The 15,745-nt window shown below is 42.6% G+C and overlaps 1 protein-coding gene across 1 annotated transcript in view; it reads right to left on the bottom strand.

The window, feature by feature from the left end:
* Positions 1–8,210: 8,210 nt before the first annotated feature.
* Positions 8,211–15,745, bottom strand: part of SLC15A1 (solute carrier family 15 (oligopeptide transporter), member 1) — a 28,022-nt gene continuing 20,487 nt past the window's right edge. The window contains exons 16-23 of the mRNA XM_014944092.1: positions 15,264–15,389; positions 13,821–13,970; positions 13,340–13,389; positions 12,606–12,713; positions 12,398–12,494; positions 11,492–11,638; positions 10,532–10,639; positions 8,211–9,045 (exon numbers count right to left, since the gene is read on the bottom strand). Coding sequence (XP_014799578.1) covers positions 8,857–9,045; positions 10,532–10,639; positions 11,492–11,638; positions 12,398–12,494; positions 12,606–12,713; positions 13,340–13,389; positions 13,821–13,970; positions 15,264–15,389 — 975 coding nt within the window. The 3' untranslated portion in view covers positions 8,211–8,856. The remainder of the gene's footprint in view (positions 9,046–10,531; positions 10,640–11,491; positions 11,639–12,397; positions 12,495–12,605; positions 12,714–13,339; positions 13,390–13,820; positions 13,971–15,263; positions 15,390–15,745) is intronic.

Here is a 15,745-nt window from a genome sequence, read left to right as displayed (position 1 = left end):
CCTGTCTTTTGAACACCTCCAGGGATGGTGCCTCAACCACCTCCCTGGGCAGCCCATTCCAATGTCTGATAACCCTTTCGGTGAAAAAATTTTTCCTAATATCCAGCCTGAACCTCCCCTGGTGCAACTTGAGGCCATTTCCTCTCGTCCTGTCGCCTGTGACTTGGGAGAAGAGACCGACCCCCACCTCTCTACAGCCTCCTTTCAGGTAGTTGTAGAGAGCAATAAGGTCTCCCCTCAGCCTCCTCTTCTCCAGACTGAACAACCCCAGCTCCCTCAGCTCCTCCTCCTAAGACTTGTGCTCCAGACCCCTCACCATCTTTGTTGCCCTTCTCTGGACCCGCTCCAGCACCTCCATGTCTTTTTTGTGGTAGGGAGCCCAAAACTGGACACAGTACTCAAGGTGGGGCCTCACCAGTGCCGAGTACAGGGGGACAATCACCTCTCGGGCCCTACTCACCACGCTGTTCCTGATACAGGCCAGGATTCTGTTGGCCCTCTTGGCCACCTGGGCACACTGCTGGCTCATGTTCAGCCGACAGTCGACCAACACCCCCAGGTCCTTTTCTGCCAGGCAGCTCTCCAGCCACTCTGCCGCAAATACACAGATTAGCCCCCGAACTTGCTACCAAGAATTATATGTATTGACTCTGTATCTTCTGATATGGCGATTATCTTACACATCTATGCTCAGTTCTGCTCATTTTGCTCCTTGCACCTAGAATATACCTTGCCCCCACCCTGTACCTTCCTCCCAAACTCCCTCAATGCAAATCTTGGCCTTCCCCTCCCTTCTCCTGAGAAGGTCTCCAGTGCCAACGTGCCACCCACCCGTACCAGATACAGAAAAGCTCCTGTAGTTATGTGCACTGAGGGGCTCAGGCAAAGCATACTGATACCAGTGGAAAGATTCTCATCAACTTCACTCGATTTTTGATTTCTGCTATTTCTAGGTAGTACACAGGCTCCTCAGCCCATGGCACATCTTCCTCATCTTCCTTTCTCATTTGTATAGAGGTTGACACTATAGCCACTGACTCATTTCCGTGAGCAATTTTCTCAAAGAGCAAGCTTGGCTTGCATTATAATGCAGCTCTATGCTGACATTTATTTGCATTTATGGAAGTAAAATAAAAATTTCTAACCTGGTCCTTATGAGAGCTCAAGGTTTTACATGTGATTTTGTGTCATTCTTCCAGCAAAAGCACAAGAGCACGTATTCATTTTCTGGGTGTTAAATAGAGAGAGAAGCACTTTCAAAAGGTGTGTATCTGAAATTCTTATACATGTAAAGTGTTTGCATTTAATGATTTGGGTGTTTAACCAACTTCTGTAGAGATTGTTTTTAAGGCACCTTTAAAATTAAATTCCAGGCTTACAAGAATTCCATGTGAGAATGACGGCACAGCATCATTAGGTGTTTTAGCTGCTCAAAGGCTGCCCCTCCCAGTGACCGTCTCCTTCTTCAGCGCTGGCATCATTTCATATTAACTTAATCTGAGCTGGACACCACACCTTTCCCCTACAGCGATCCCGAGTTGAAGTTTCCTTGGCTTTCCATAGGGCAGACACCGTGGAGGACGGAGCAGGGAGGAGCAGCTCTGAGGAGAGGTGTCAGGGTGCAGCAGTCCTTGCACACAGGTCCTTGGCCCCAACCTGAAGATCTGGTTTGAAGTGCCTCAGGAGTTGCCGTCTGGCGACTCTCCTAACTCTTCCCACCCCAAAGGTTTGACACCCAGCGTCCCAAACTTTCCCACATCAGCCCTTCCCAAATTATTTCAGCATGCAGTGCCAGGGGGATCCCAATCTCACCTCCTAGCAGTCCAGCTTCCCAAAGCTCTCCTACCCAAGTCACAACTCACTGCAAATCCCTTCTGCTTTGAAGACCTCCTCAAGACCAGTTGCCTGAGGGCCCATCCAGACCCTGCTCGCAACCCTCTCAGCCCTTGTAGCATCCACAGCCTCACAGACTATGGAGGTTTCTTGTTGCTCTCTCAAGGACTATAACAGCCCTAATACCCAAACCTCTTTCTGAAGCACGTCCAAGTTTCACCCTAAAGTTTGTGGCATAGCCCAAAACCCTGTTTCTGTCTATGTTTGAGAAGAGGTCAGTGTGAAAAGAGCAGTGTTTAGGAGAGGTCTAAAACTGAATGGCATTCAGGAATGAGATGCTCTTCCAGCAAACTCCCTTACTGGACTGTATCTAGCTGGCACGACTCACCAAGTGCCATCTTAGAGAACCCCTACTAAATGTGGTGATTGTGGCTTTATTTTTAAAGCCAGAGGCTGGGCTGAGTGATTACACAGCAGACTAACAGCTTGGGAAGTCACCCATGAGGCAGGAATCTGAAATCAGTGTGTCCATAGTCTGTCAGGACCAAGCGTAGATTCAGCTCAGATTCTGTATCCACTTAAAAATAATCTTTTTACTGGAGTCTCTATACATCCCTGTATTTAACATGGTGCTGTTTTCTCTGGGGATGAGAAAATCGGCTCCACAGGAGCCAATTTTGCTTTGTCTGGCTGGCATTTCGCTCACTTGCCAAAACTCCCCCAAACCTGCTTTGTGACTTTGCTGCTTAGGGCAGGGTTTCGTGCCTGGGGTTTAAGTCCTGCAGTTAAATTGGATTAAGCACAACATGAAGCTGTACCAAGTGATTTTATCATCTTTTCAAGTAAGAGCGTTGAGTGCTGCAGCAGAGTCGGCTTTATTCTTGTTCTTTGCTATTCTTCAATATCAAAGCGGTTTTTTTGTAATACCACTTAGGATTTGGGCCGTTTTAACAAGTTTTTAAAAGTTCGGAAGAGAGATGACTTTCACCAGGGCCCAGCCATCTTTTGCTGAAATCCATCCAGATATTTTGATTTTCTGAAACATACAGCAGCCCCTCCGATCTTCAAAGGCAAATCTGATCCGTGCGCGGGGTGTTTTTCATAGGATAACCCGAAGCTTGTGATAACCGCGAGGGAAAAAAATCACGAAGGCAGGGATGCGAGAGGATTTTCTGGGAGCTCCCCCCACTTTTCCCTCCTCTGCAATGTATTTCTCTGCCACCTGCTGGTGGGAAATCACCCGCCACTTCCCTGGACCGGGGGGGGACCTCGGGCTGACACTTAGGGAAGCTCTGCCTGAGCAAGAAGCCTGGGATTGGCAAATAAAAAAAAAAAATAAAAAAAAAAAAGTTAAAGAAAGGTAAGAGAAAGTCATATATTTTATCCCTGTAGATATCACCTAAAATCTGTAATCACAGCCTCGCACTTCGTTGCAAAAGTCCTGATCCGGGCAAAGCAAATCCCTCCTGTTCTGCAGGCCGCCTCAAGGCAGGTTGGAGAAGGCTCAAGGGCTTCTCTGATTCCTCCTGGTTCTGCCCAGCTCCTCGAGCTGGACATAAGTGACACAGTCATCTCCTGCAACGGGGGTGGCAGCAAGTTAGGAGAGGGAGCAAGTTCATCAGCCCTGTGCTGGCCATAGGGTCACTGGGCACTGGGGCAGCCTCCTGCCCTGAAGCTGATGTAGTGGAGAAAGGATGAGTCACACTTACAATGAATGCATGAAATAAAGAGCTCAGACCAACCAACAACCAATCAATCAAAAAACACCCAAAAAAACCAAAACAAAAACCAAACCTCCAGTCTGGGTTTCCATAACTCAATCAGGAATGGGATGGGGAATGAACTCAGCCTGGTCCCAAACTGTGGGGGAGAAGAAGAGGGTCTGCGACAGTGAAGGCTGGGAAAAGCCTGTTTACAAAAGCCAGTTTACAAAGGCCTGTAGTGAGAGGACGAGGGGCAATGGCTTTAAGCTGGAAGGGAGCAGATTTAGATTGGAGATTAGGAGAAAGTTCTTTACTGTGAGGGTGGTGGAGCACTGGAACAGGTTGCCCGGGGATGTGGTTGAGGCCCCATCCCTGGAGATATTCAAGGTGAGGCTCAACGAGGCCCTGGGCAACCTGGTCTAGTTGGGGGTGTCCCTGCTGACCGCTGGGAGGTCAGACTAGATGACCTTTGGAGGTCCCTTCTGGCCTGGGACCATTCTATGATTCTATGGAGTGACTTCTTGCCCTGCTGTGGCAGAGAATAACATGACCATTAGCCTTATATACCTGCTCATTGCAGAGCAGCAGAAGGCCAGGGTGCAGATGTAGAGGACCTGGAGGTCCTCTCTCCCCCACCCTCATTTCCATGCTCAGTTTCTCAAATGCAATCCCCCGTTCCCATGCCCCCTCTCCCCCCCCCCAGGTTCAGCACTCAGCCAGGCCCTGCCAGCACGGGACATCCATGGCTCTAGCTTTATTAAACTCATGCAGCAGTGGTGCCCCCCCTTCCTTCCCACATTTGGGATCCGATTTCAGTAAAAATGCACTCAATAACATTAATTCAGTTAGGTGGTTACAGAACTGATCTCAGGCACTCAGTTGAAGTAAAGTACCAGCCTGAAGGAGCTGCACCAATTGAATTAACCTTTACTCGAAACGTTTTTTTGTAAGATAAGACCTTTAGGAAATAGGATTCCCATCTAAGTAGAAGACATTTCCAATTTTTACTACCAAGGAAGCATGGCATGGCTTCAGGAGCACTGATATTATTTTTTTTTTTTAGTTTATCAGGCTTGAATATTTTTCCCAGCTGTAAGGATAAATGTTCAATTTGGAGTAAAAAAGCCCTATGTGGGCTATGGTGGAAAGAAGCTCTGACAGGGGTATACATTCCAGTCAGCTGAATCTCACAGGAGGAAGACAAACACAATTTCACAGAAGCAGACAGCTGAGATATCATCTTAATCTCATGAGGGTTTTATTCACCACCAAGTGCAGAAGCAGGTCAGACAAGGGGTTGCAAGAGCAGCTAGACAGCGAGCGGGGTTGAAATGCCTCACTGTGGTTCATGCCTAACTCTTGCACTATTTTTATTAATTTTTTATTTAGCTGTACAGCTTCCACAGCTTTAATTTTTATTTTCCCCTCACCTCCAAAATACAGCAATGGTGTTATGGGGGCAGAGCCCCTTTCACCAGAGGCACTCTCCTTATCATGGTCTTATGGCCATTTTGGCACTGCAGGGAAATGCAGCTTTTTCTTCCCAGTACATCTGCTGGCAAGCCTCTCTGATTAGCTTCTGCAATAATTAGGATTCCTTTAGGATGCAGTCAGTGACAGTTGTAACACCACTTAAGATCATCAAATCAGTGCTTTGTATGCCAGTACAAAGGAAATAATAACATGTAGTTTCTACAAGCTGTCCCATTGCCAAAAGACTTTGGGCTCTGCAGCTCATTGAAAATGACCCTTGACAAAAGCACAAGTGGCTTGGCTATGTCCAGCCCAGCTGCTACCCAAGAAAGTAGTCATGGAGGCCACACAAGGATGAACTGTGCCTGCTGTGGCACTGCCTTCACCCGTGAGGGTGCACTGCCTACGCCCTGCCTGTTGTCCAAGCTTAACCAGGCCCTGCTGCAGGAGACCTTCTTCCAGCTCCTCGCTGAGCTCTCTATGCTTCTGAAACACATACCCCAACCCGTACTGTCCAAAAAGGTGACAAACCCATTCCCACACTCTGCCCATTTTTTTCCCCTATCTGTCCCCCTTCACCCTCCCAGTCATTGCACCAGGATGCTGCTGAGAGCTTCCACGTGATGAGGTGGGTGACAACAGTAGGCAACCACTGATCTTCACTGATGGTTGGACTAGATGATCTTAAAGGTCCCTTCCAACCTAGACGATTCTATGATGCACATAAGCAGGTAGCTACTCTGAAAAACACAGGTCCATTTCGCTCATCTTCCTTTCCCCTCTCTCCCCCAAACGCAGTTGGATCAGCTGTTAAGCTCCCTGGGGACATGGATTTGTTATCCACCTCTAGGCATTAGGTATTTTACACAGAGCTTTGACTCAAATTAGGAATGAGCACGAAAAAGCAATAAAACTTAACAGCAATAATGGAGAGTCCATTGTATTGCAGGCACTCATGTTACCTTTGTATTGTGCTAAACTCCACAAAATCCTGTCCCTCGGTGGTGTCTCTAGGAGAAATAGCAGTGATTGAATTAGGCTGGAAATAGGGCATCCTTGATTGTCCTGAGCCACCTCCTGGTGGAGTAGGATCATCTCAGGTGTTATTACTTTCCCTTTGATAATTTGTCTCTCTCTCACTCTTTAAGGCATGACCCAGTTAATTTATTATCAGTATTCTAGCCTCTGCAAGATGGTCAGTGATATGCTAATGCATTGTGTCAAGGTATGAATGAAAAAGTAATTTGTAGGTAGCAGTATGTATAGGTAGCTTGCAATTTTTTCCAGGAATTTAATTCCAGGAATTTCAGAAAAACCCAACAACCTTGTCTATACAAGGTTGCTAGGACATTTACCTAGAACTATAAAGAAGTCCTTGAAGAGATTGTGCTGCTCATAGACCCATTTTCAAGAACAGCAAATGGCAGGGACTGGATTCATGTAGTTGGAAGAATCTGATTTTGAACAGTTTTAAGTCAAGTGTCATTAGGTTGAGCTAATGAGCAGCAGGAAAAACATGGAAGCTGCACAGTGTATTTGTAATATTAGTAAGCATATGAACATACACGTTCCCGTATCTACCTGGCCAGAGATGAGTGCAAATTTGATTGCTAGAACAGGCTTTCATAATTCACCACTCTTGTATTTTTTTTAAAAGGTTTGTGTTTGTTTGTTTTAAATAAGAACTGAAGTTAGAATGATCAACTCTTAGTCTGATTGATTTCAGGGTATCATCTCTGTAACAGAAAAAGATAAGCAAAAAGACCCTCTCAGCAGTCTGGTAGTCTAGCCAGCACCTAAAACTACACACTGTCAGATTTAGAGGTTAACCATACATCTTTAATCCCCAAAACTAAGGGACTGAAAATACTTGATTCCAACCCAGAGACCAGTTCCCTGCCCCGTGGTTCTAGACACAGCCACAGCAACACTGAAGATGGCTGCTCATCCCATCTTATCTATACGAGGTTCCCTGTTTTTTGTTTTCCACATCAAATTTTGGATAAGGCATGTTTTAACTTTTAATTACATCAATCCCTGATGAAAAGAGAAAATCTCATGAGATAGGATTGTCTTTTTACCTTACTGGGCTGAAGAGATAGGGGAGCTTGTTTTCTCCTTATCACAAAGCTTTCCCCATATAATTTTACAGCATTAGTGGCTTTCTAGCCATAGAACACATCCATCCAGGTGGTAGACAAGCAACTGGGTTTGCTAGAGTGCTAACTTCCAACAGCTTATGGTATTAAAAAAATAGAGACGTGACTTGTATACCAAAGGAAAAAAATGAAGTGTTAAAACACCACATAAACATTTCACCTGGTGTGGCCGAAACAGTAGACAGAAGACGCTGTCCTGTAGGGATACAGTAAAGAGACAATTTGTTTTGCCTAACTTGCAAAAGAAATGTTGGCTAGTCTACCACAAGTAAACCTGATGCCAAACCCCTTACCTCCTCAGAGGATGGCAGGGAGTCAGGTCCTCTTGGGAACTGTCTCAGGAGACGCTCAGCCCCATGGGCTGGAGGGACACCCAGCATCTTGAATCCATGGGAGAGGCTCTCCCTGGATGACCTTAGAGACTGATAGGTGTTACTGCCTATAGGGTACAGGACTAACTGGGATTCAGGGGAAGAGCACTTAGGATTTGCTTTATCAAGCTCCATTTCCAACTCTTTTCATGGGTGAGGAACTCTATTCTCTGTGCGCATATGTACATGGAGGCTTAAGTGCCAGCAACTGGAGTGGAAATTTAGTCTTCTCTGCCATTAATCTTGATGGGTGTTAGAGGCATCTTAAGACAAAGACTGACACTCATTCATTAGCTTCAAGCTTTCAGGAAGAAATTCTTTACTGTGAGGGTGGTGAGACACTGGAACAGGTTGCCCAGGGAAGTTGTGGATGCCCCATCCCTGGAAGTGTTCAAGGCCAGGCTGGATGGGGCTTTGAGCAACCTGCTCTAGTGGGAGGTGTCCCTGCCCATGGCAGGGGGTTGGAACTAGATGATCTTTGAGGTCCCTTCCAACCCAAACCATTCTATGATTCTATGATTCTATGATGGAGCACATATGAAGAAGTACCAGTGAGGTGGTATCATGTTTTGTTAACATGCAACTTTAAGTCATACTCTTACATCACTTCCATTATTTTGAAATAACACAAGTTTTATTGCTGTTGCTTATTCCAAACGTCATTTGCCATTGTCTGTTTACCTGAGTGGACATCTCATTTATACATTTAATTAAAAACATAACAGGGGTTAAATGGGTAGTTAACAGGCACATAAAACATTATAATACAGTGCATGTCCAAGCTACTGCCATGTGGAGCACAGGCAGCATTTCAATCTGAGCAATGCCAGGGCTTTGCTCCCATTATCTGTACGGAAGTACAAAAGAATTTAAGGCACAGATGACCTGCTGCTTTCAAGTAACAGTGAGGCTAGAGGGGTCATGCAGATAGCTTGGCTTCGATTACTATTTCTTGGCAATACTTGTTTATTTCGTGATATAAAATTGAAATGCAGTATAAAAAAATACAATTTTTTTTCACAGGGTCTAATAGTGCTGAGTGCAATTTCAACATTTTAGTGCTATATTATTTGAGCTTGAGGTACATTAAGAGTGCAAATTCTGCTGGAGTTTCTTCAGGATATTATGTTCGGTACAAGAGAGACTAATCTTTTCCTCTTGCTTCCCAAGAGAGGCTGCATTTTGAGTTAAAACAGGTTTTGTTAACCTCTCCCATTGGGCATATTATCCAGAGGTGTTACTGATACCCTGATTCCTCTTACTGCAGGGAGATTTATTGGGATACCATAATTTAGAAACACTTCTTGAATACAACTTTTACATCTGAGAGTCGGCTTCAGCTTGCTTTTCATGCACGTCCATATCTTTTTTAGCTTGCTTCTTTTCTTCCTCATCAAGTTGGGCTTCAACCTCATTTGGATCAACATAGGTATAAAAATAAGCCATGATAGCAAAAATAATGCAAACTGCCAACAGCAAGGCAGCAAACAGCACATACTCTGCCCACTGTAAAAAAAGAAAAAAAAATACAATTCATCCATCAATATTCATTCCTCAACGTATTACACCTTTTTATTGTTTGCAAGGAATTAAGTTAATTCAGAATGTGAAACTGAATACATATAACAAGTACCATATGACTTAAAGGGCATATATAATACATATTTAAAGCAACTCAGAATTGAGGCCCTTTCAGTAGTCCTGTCTTCAATGAAGAGACAGAAGTTCTATGAATGCTGGAAAGTTCTACAATATCATCGTTCCGAACACATGGGAACGAAGCAATATCCTGAAAAAGAAACTCAGCCCCTCCTTTTGGCCAGGTAATGTAATTTTTAACCAGGCTAGCAGTGATCCTGCTTCCACTTAGGTCAGCAGAAAAGTTTCTACTGACCACGGATCTGGACAGAGAGCAACACCAGGAACTTTGGTTTCAAAGTGCTGTCTCCACCTGAAAAGCCTCAACAGCTCTGATTCATGCTGGTTTCTGGTTAATTTAGCTGAAACCAGAACTGCCAGACTTGTTTCAAAGACAGGCTCTCCCTTCTCTCAGATAGCCCTTTTGCTTCATTAGGGATTGCCACAAACAGTCTAAGAAAGTCTTGTCCAAGTGCTCATCACCAGGAGAGCCACAGCTTTCGTGCCCCAGGGTGTGAGGTTGGAAACCAATGGAGCCAGAAGACAGGACATGGCAAGGCTGAGGTATGCAGCTGAAGATTCAATAGCACTGAACAGAGTTTTGGTAGGTTTTAATCCCATTAGTCTAGAATTTCAGCCCAGAAGTTCACAGCACTTCCATATTGTGAGATGCAACTTATTGCTAGAAACTGCTGCTGGCAAGAGAAGAAGCCTGGCAGAGCAAGAATTAGGAATGGCAAACAACAGACAAGAGGTAGAAGCCTTTGCTGAAGTAGTATTTGTTGGAGTTGCTGAATTTGTGTATGTACGCGTGTACACACATTGAGGAAGTGCCGGGGAAAAAGATCAACAGAAACCTTGAGCAACCTGCTCTAGTGGGAGGTGTCCCTGCCCATGGCAGGGGGGTTGGAACTCGATGATCTTTGAGGTCCCTTCCAACCCAAACCATTCTATGATTCTATGATTCTAAACTTTAGCAGTGGCTCCAGAAGACAAGTTACCACCCCGTTGTCGCAGCCTTCAACACTAGTTTTTATCCAGATAGCTTATAAAGATTCATAATTCTGTTACTTTTATAGTGTAATGAGATTCAGTCAAGCACTAGTTCTACAACTGACTGGTGCACATCTTGTAGCTAAGACTAACCACCTACGTTCCAATTATAAATGCAAATCCACCATAATGCTGATGTTCTAAAGTTGTGGTTGAGGATCACCAGCTATGACTCCCCCTCCCTGTACTAGAGCTGCTTTCTCACAGCGTAATAGAAGAGCATAGAAGAGCACACCTCCCTGTACTAGAGCTGCTTTCTCACAGCATAATAGAAGAGCACGCCACTTGCTCGTGTGCTTACCTGCTCACTGAGTTTGGATGCTCCAGCCACGATAAGGACGATGATGTTACCAACAGCCACCGTTAGCAGCCATCCTGCCTGCAGCACGGCCTTCATATTGGACGGGGCCTAGAGAAGTAAAGGCACTTAAGTGTTAGCCAAAAACTGCTATTGCTTGTTTTTTTTGAAGTTTACTGCATTTTTTACATTATAACAAATACTGGTTCTTTGGGGTGGGGTTTCTTGGTTCGTTTTTCTTTTTTTTTTTTTTTTTAAAGAATTAAAAGTTGCTAGACGGGCCTGGGGAAGGCTTTGAGGAACAAGAGATTATTAGCACTGGCTATAACAACTTTTACTTTGTACATAGTGAGTAACTAACAGTCTTATTTCACATCTGACTCAGTCACAACAGTACAGATTAAATAAATACACTGATTGCATCATAGTCTAGCAAGCCATTTCTTCCAATATACCCATCACTGCAGGTTATAGACTCAGAATTAAGGGAAGAAATACACAAAGCTAATACTACAAACTGGAATTGGAAGACCAAGTAATTAAGAATGCATAATGAAACTGTTGCTAAAGACTATATAGAGGAAACTAGTGTGGCTATAACTGCCAGTACTTGTTCATTTTATATTTGAGGGCTCTCTGGTTTGGTTTTACACCAGCAGTACATACAGCTTCTTTTCAATGTAAAGTCACACGTGAGAAGAAAATTTGAGGACTAGTGATTGGGTCTTCAAATGATATAATTCAGCATAGCTTCATGGAAAACACCAAATGCTAGTGAAACAAGGCCAACTTGCACCAGCCCATAGCCCTACCAGAAGGCTCTGAAGGACATTGTTGTTTAAACAAAACAGCAATATGGAACCACCACTTAAAAATAATAAGTCATGGACCTTCATTTGTAACACAGTAAGGACTCCACTCGGGGCTCTTAAAACAATGAGAACTCTGAATGGCAAAACCTACCTGTGAGTATGAAAACTCCAGCCCAGTGACAGAGAAGACTACTTCTGCACACGTAAGAATAAAATACTGAGGGATCTGCCAGGCCATATGGACTGTGTTGGGTGGGATATCTTCAGAGTACGATACATTACAAGTGTTTCCAGAACACTGGAAGTTAAAATAGCACATCAGGAGCAGTGATAAAGAGCCTGTACACTAAAAGCACTCTAAACAGTCCTACATCAGCTCTATAACCATACATATACACAAAGTTCTGGGTAAGTAATATTGTACATGAAGCACTGCATATCTAATTATAAAGGAGTAGTTGCTTTACAGTGGACTTCATGCAGATCCTTAGCCTCTAATTGGGCTAAAGATTTAAGGCCATCACTGGTGAACATGAATTCTTGCATGCCTGAGCCTCCAGTAAATATGGAAGGAACTCTTTATCAGGGAGCGTAGTAATAGGACGAGGGGTAACAGTTTCGAATTGAAACAGGGGAGATCTTGATTAGATCTTAGGAAGACATTTTTTAGTGTGAGGGTGATGAGACACTGGAACAGGTTGCCCTGAGAAGTTGTGCATGCCCCATCCCTTGAAGTGTTCAAGGTCAGGCTGGATGGGGCTTTGAGCAACCTGCTCTAGTGGGAGATGTCCCTGCCCATGGCAGGGGGGGCTGGAACTAGGTGATCTTTAAGGTGCCTTCCAACTCTAACCATTCTATGATTCTATTAAATAATTTATCATACCCATTATTATTTTTATAGTTAGGAAAGGTTTTATATTCTTTTTAGCATATAAGAATTCTATCCTATGTACAACTATGGGCCAGATGAATAATTCTACAAGTTTTTTTTTAATTAAAAAAATATCAACATGAAAAGTAATTCTGTCTTGTCTATTCAACAGCACTGGCAACTCACCTCATCAATTATAATTGTATAGGCACTACCAAATCCAAGTGATTTTGAAGTAACTGCAAAGTTAATTGAGTTTCTAATGACAGTAATCGTATCTGTTCTGCAAGAGAAAAAACACAGTTCAGACCATAGGTATAGACAATTGTGTGTGTTTTATATAAGACAAGTATGCTTTTAAGTGGTTAGGTTTAGGTAAAGGAAAAATACTTACCTTCCTCCTGGAAAGAGTTTGTATTCACTGTCAGAAAGAGACAGCAGATTACCAAAAGAAGTTCCACCCATAGTGACGTTGACAGGATCAGGCAAATTGTTTATGAACCTTTAAAATGCAAGAAGAAAGAAATACTTAACAAAATATGCATAAGTCAAAAAAAACCACATTTTACTTTCAATTATGTGCTGGCAGCACAACAAACCAAGTCTTCCCCTTTCATTTTTCTCAAGTTAACATTTTTGAAAGAACTCTAAATCTCTTAAACTGTGGTTCATGCAAAGAGCAAGCTAATTCTACATCAGCCTGCTGCCTGCTTAGGAGAATGTCAAAAGCAAGCCAGTAACAGCCACAGCCAGTAACAAATACATCTGCAAACAGAAGATGTAGAAGAAAACCAGAAGTTGTAGGAGACTTCTTACCCAAGAATCTTACCCAAGATTAAAAAAGGAAGTAATAGATATTCCGTCTGTGCTTGTTGTCTACAAAAGAAGTCTACACAATGGAGTGAAACATGCACTTCCAATTTTAGTTAAATTATACCTAAAGTAGATACGCAAGGTAGCTTAGATGAATTATGCCCCAGAAGTTCCTTCACCCCCTAAACATTGAGTGAGGTGTTCAGCAAGCAGAGATTTCCTACAGTATATGTTAAGCAAGAAGAGTCCACCCAAGAGGCAGATTGAAGAGACAGTCACACTACTGCCAAAACTTCGGAACAAAACAAACTCTACCTGATGAGATTATTTCCTTCTTCTGGTTTTGACGTGACATTGTCAAACAGCTGGTGGAAGAAACCATTACCAAGATACTTCGTTAATATTGGTGATCAGCTTAAAGGCGCACTATTATATAGCAGTAAGAATTAGCAGAGGCTTCGGAGCAAGACTCCAGACCTTTTTCCTTTTAGGATCCTTCTAGTATATGTGTCTACTAGAAAACACCATATGACCACACATTTAAGCTTGGTGAAAAGGTAATTGTGAAGTTAAATACTAAGTTAGTAATTTTTTTTTTACTACTATTTTTTTTTTAAAATTACATCCTGCCCTGGTCTCTACAAATCACCAGTCTCACTGGTACAGCAAAGAAGGGGAGAGACAGAAAACAAGACAAAAGGAAAATCTCGCCAGAGCTTGTCCTCTCAGCTTCACACATTCCATATAGATAGCTGCCAAGACATTAATGTATATCTTGGGAATTAAATAGACTTACCCACTGAACAAAAATTTCATTTGGATAATTTTTAACTTCAAGAGTGTGACGTTTTCCACTTTCCAACTCGATATTTTCAGTTCTACTGTTATTTCCAGAGGTTATGTGTAATGATCGCAACTGAGAAGTCTCCAACGTCATGTAGCCCACCTACAAAGAGAAAAAAAATTGCTATGAATTTCCATGCAACTCCACATTCATCTATACCTTTGGGGGAGTGTTATAAACTCCAGGGGAGCAGAGGTTTACACATGTGTTACTTCTGAAGTGTCAGAGGTCATTTTTGTTAGGTTTTTTACATCAAGCACTAATTTCTGTTGTTACACAAGCTTCAAAGTAACATCAGATTCCCACAAACATCATGGAATAACTGTTACATTTTCCTGTGTATTTCTTGCTCCAGATAAATCAGGCTTACCACCACCAAGTAAAATTCTGTTTAGCTACAGAGGCAGCACTAGCTAAGTTAAGATGCAGCGTTTTCCAAATAGCAACACCTCCTAAGAGATGCAAATGCAAGCTGCATTTTTATGGTTTCAGCATAACAGGAGTGACTATTACCAGGACATATTTTAAATATTCAGAACACATTTCATCAGAATAAAATACTTAAAACATTAATAAATATATTAATGTAGTACTAAAATAACCCTTTTGTTTTATAGGATTATAAAAAGCATTTTATAATCCAAACCATCTGGATTATGTCTATGGTAAGGAGTGGAGCATTTTACACCCTTGATTTTCAGGTATGCACCATGGTTATATCAATTCCATATCAACATAAGATTTGAATGCCCTTATCTTCTCCTCACAGCTCATTTTCCATATGAGGCAAATCTGGAGAAGAGTAGAATAGGGTTTCTCCTCTTAAATGGAAACAGAACTTCAGGCTATCAGAGAACACACTTCCAAACACCCATTATGAAAAGTGCCCATCAGCTCTGCCATATTTTGCTGTCAGTAGGGCTATCAAGGTTGTGCTGTAATAGAACCTGAAAGTGTTCTTTGACAGCAAAATTTGAAGCTTAACATATGTGATGTAGCCACAGAAAAAGCTCCCTGTTCAAGTAAGTGATCGCTTGCAGTAAGAGCAGTGACTTACTAGAGCTGAATAAACTTTTGTTGAAGGAAAGGGTGTTCTTGCTGTTGAGAAATGGCACCTTTTAGCAAAACCGAAATTTTTCAATTAATTCAAAATCACTATGAAGTTTCTTGAAAAACCCTCTTGCCATAACAAACTAGTACTACTTAGAATATTGAAATAGTTACCATTTCTTCATTCACTGTGTTATCAATAACAATTGATTCCACAATACAAAAAATAAATTTTTAGAATGAATAGAAAAAAAACTAGAAAATAATCAATTTTGAACCATTAGTTGAGAACCGCTTTTTTTTTTTTTTGTTTAAACTTGTTATTTTCCATTTCTTGTTACTTACCCAATCATTAGGCTTTACATTCACTTCCTGAAGTTGTGGTGGAAAACTAATTTTTACATTATCAGCACCTAGGTTTATTATTTTGATTTGGGATTGCCCAGCTGCAGGGAAAACTGGAAGAGTTTTCTGTAGGACAGAAAAAAAGTAAAATCAGTGCCTTATTCTAAGTCACATGGAAAAAAGTACTATGATTACTGTTATCTTAATAATCTCGTTATTAAGATTAACATTTGCCTGATAACCTATGATTGTCAGAGGGATGCAACTTCAATAATGAGGTTTGTCACTAGTTCCACAAGCTGCCTTCCTGCTGCCTCAGGAAAGAGGCCTCTCATCCACAACCATGCCCCCGTGGCCAGATGTGGTTCCTCTTTGGCCACATCCTGCAGCATGCTGCCACTACCAAGGCCACTCTGTGGCTCAAGGAATGGGCTTTTCCTACATCCTGTGGCTGCCTGGGTTCCTGAGTTTCTTTGTGCCAT

This window comes from Calidris pugnax, unplaced genomic scaffold (assembly GCF_001431845.1).
Source record: "Calidris pugnax isolate Ruff unplaced genomic scaffold, ASM143184v1 scaffold69, whole genome shotgun sequence".
Classification (NCBI taxonomy): Eukaryota; Metazoa; Chordata; class Aves; order Charadriiformes; family Scolopacidae; genus Calidris; species Calidris pugnax.
This window is presented reverse-complemented; position numbering and strand designations above follow the sequence as displayed.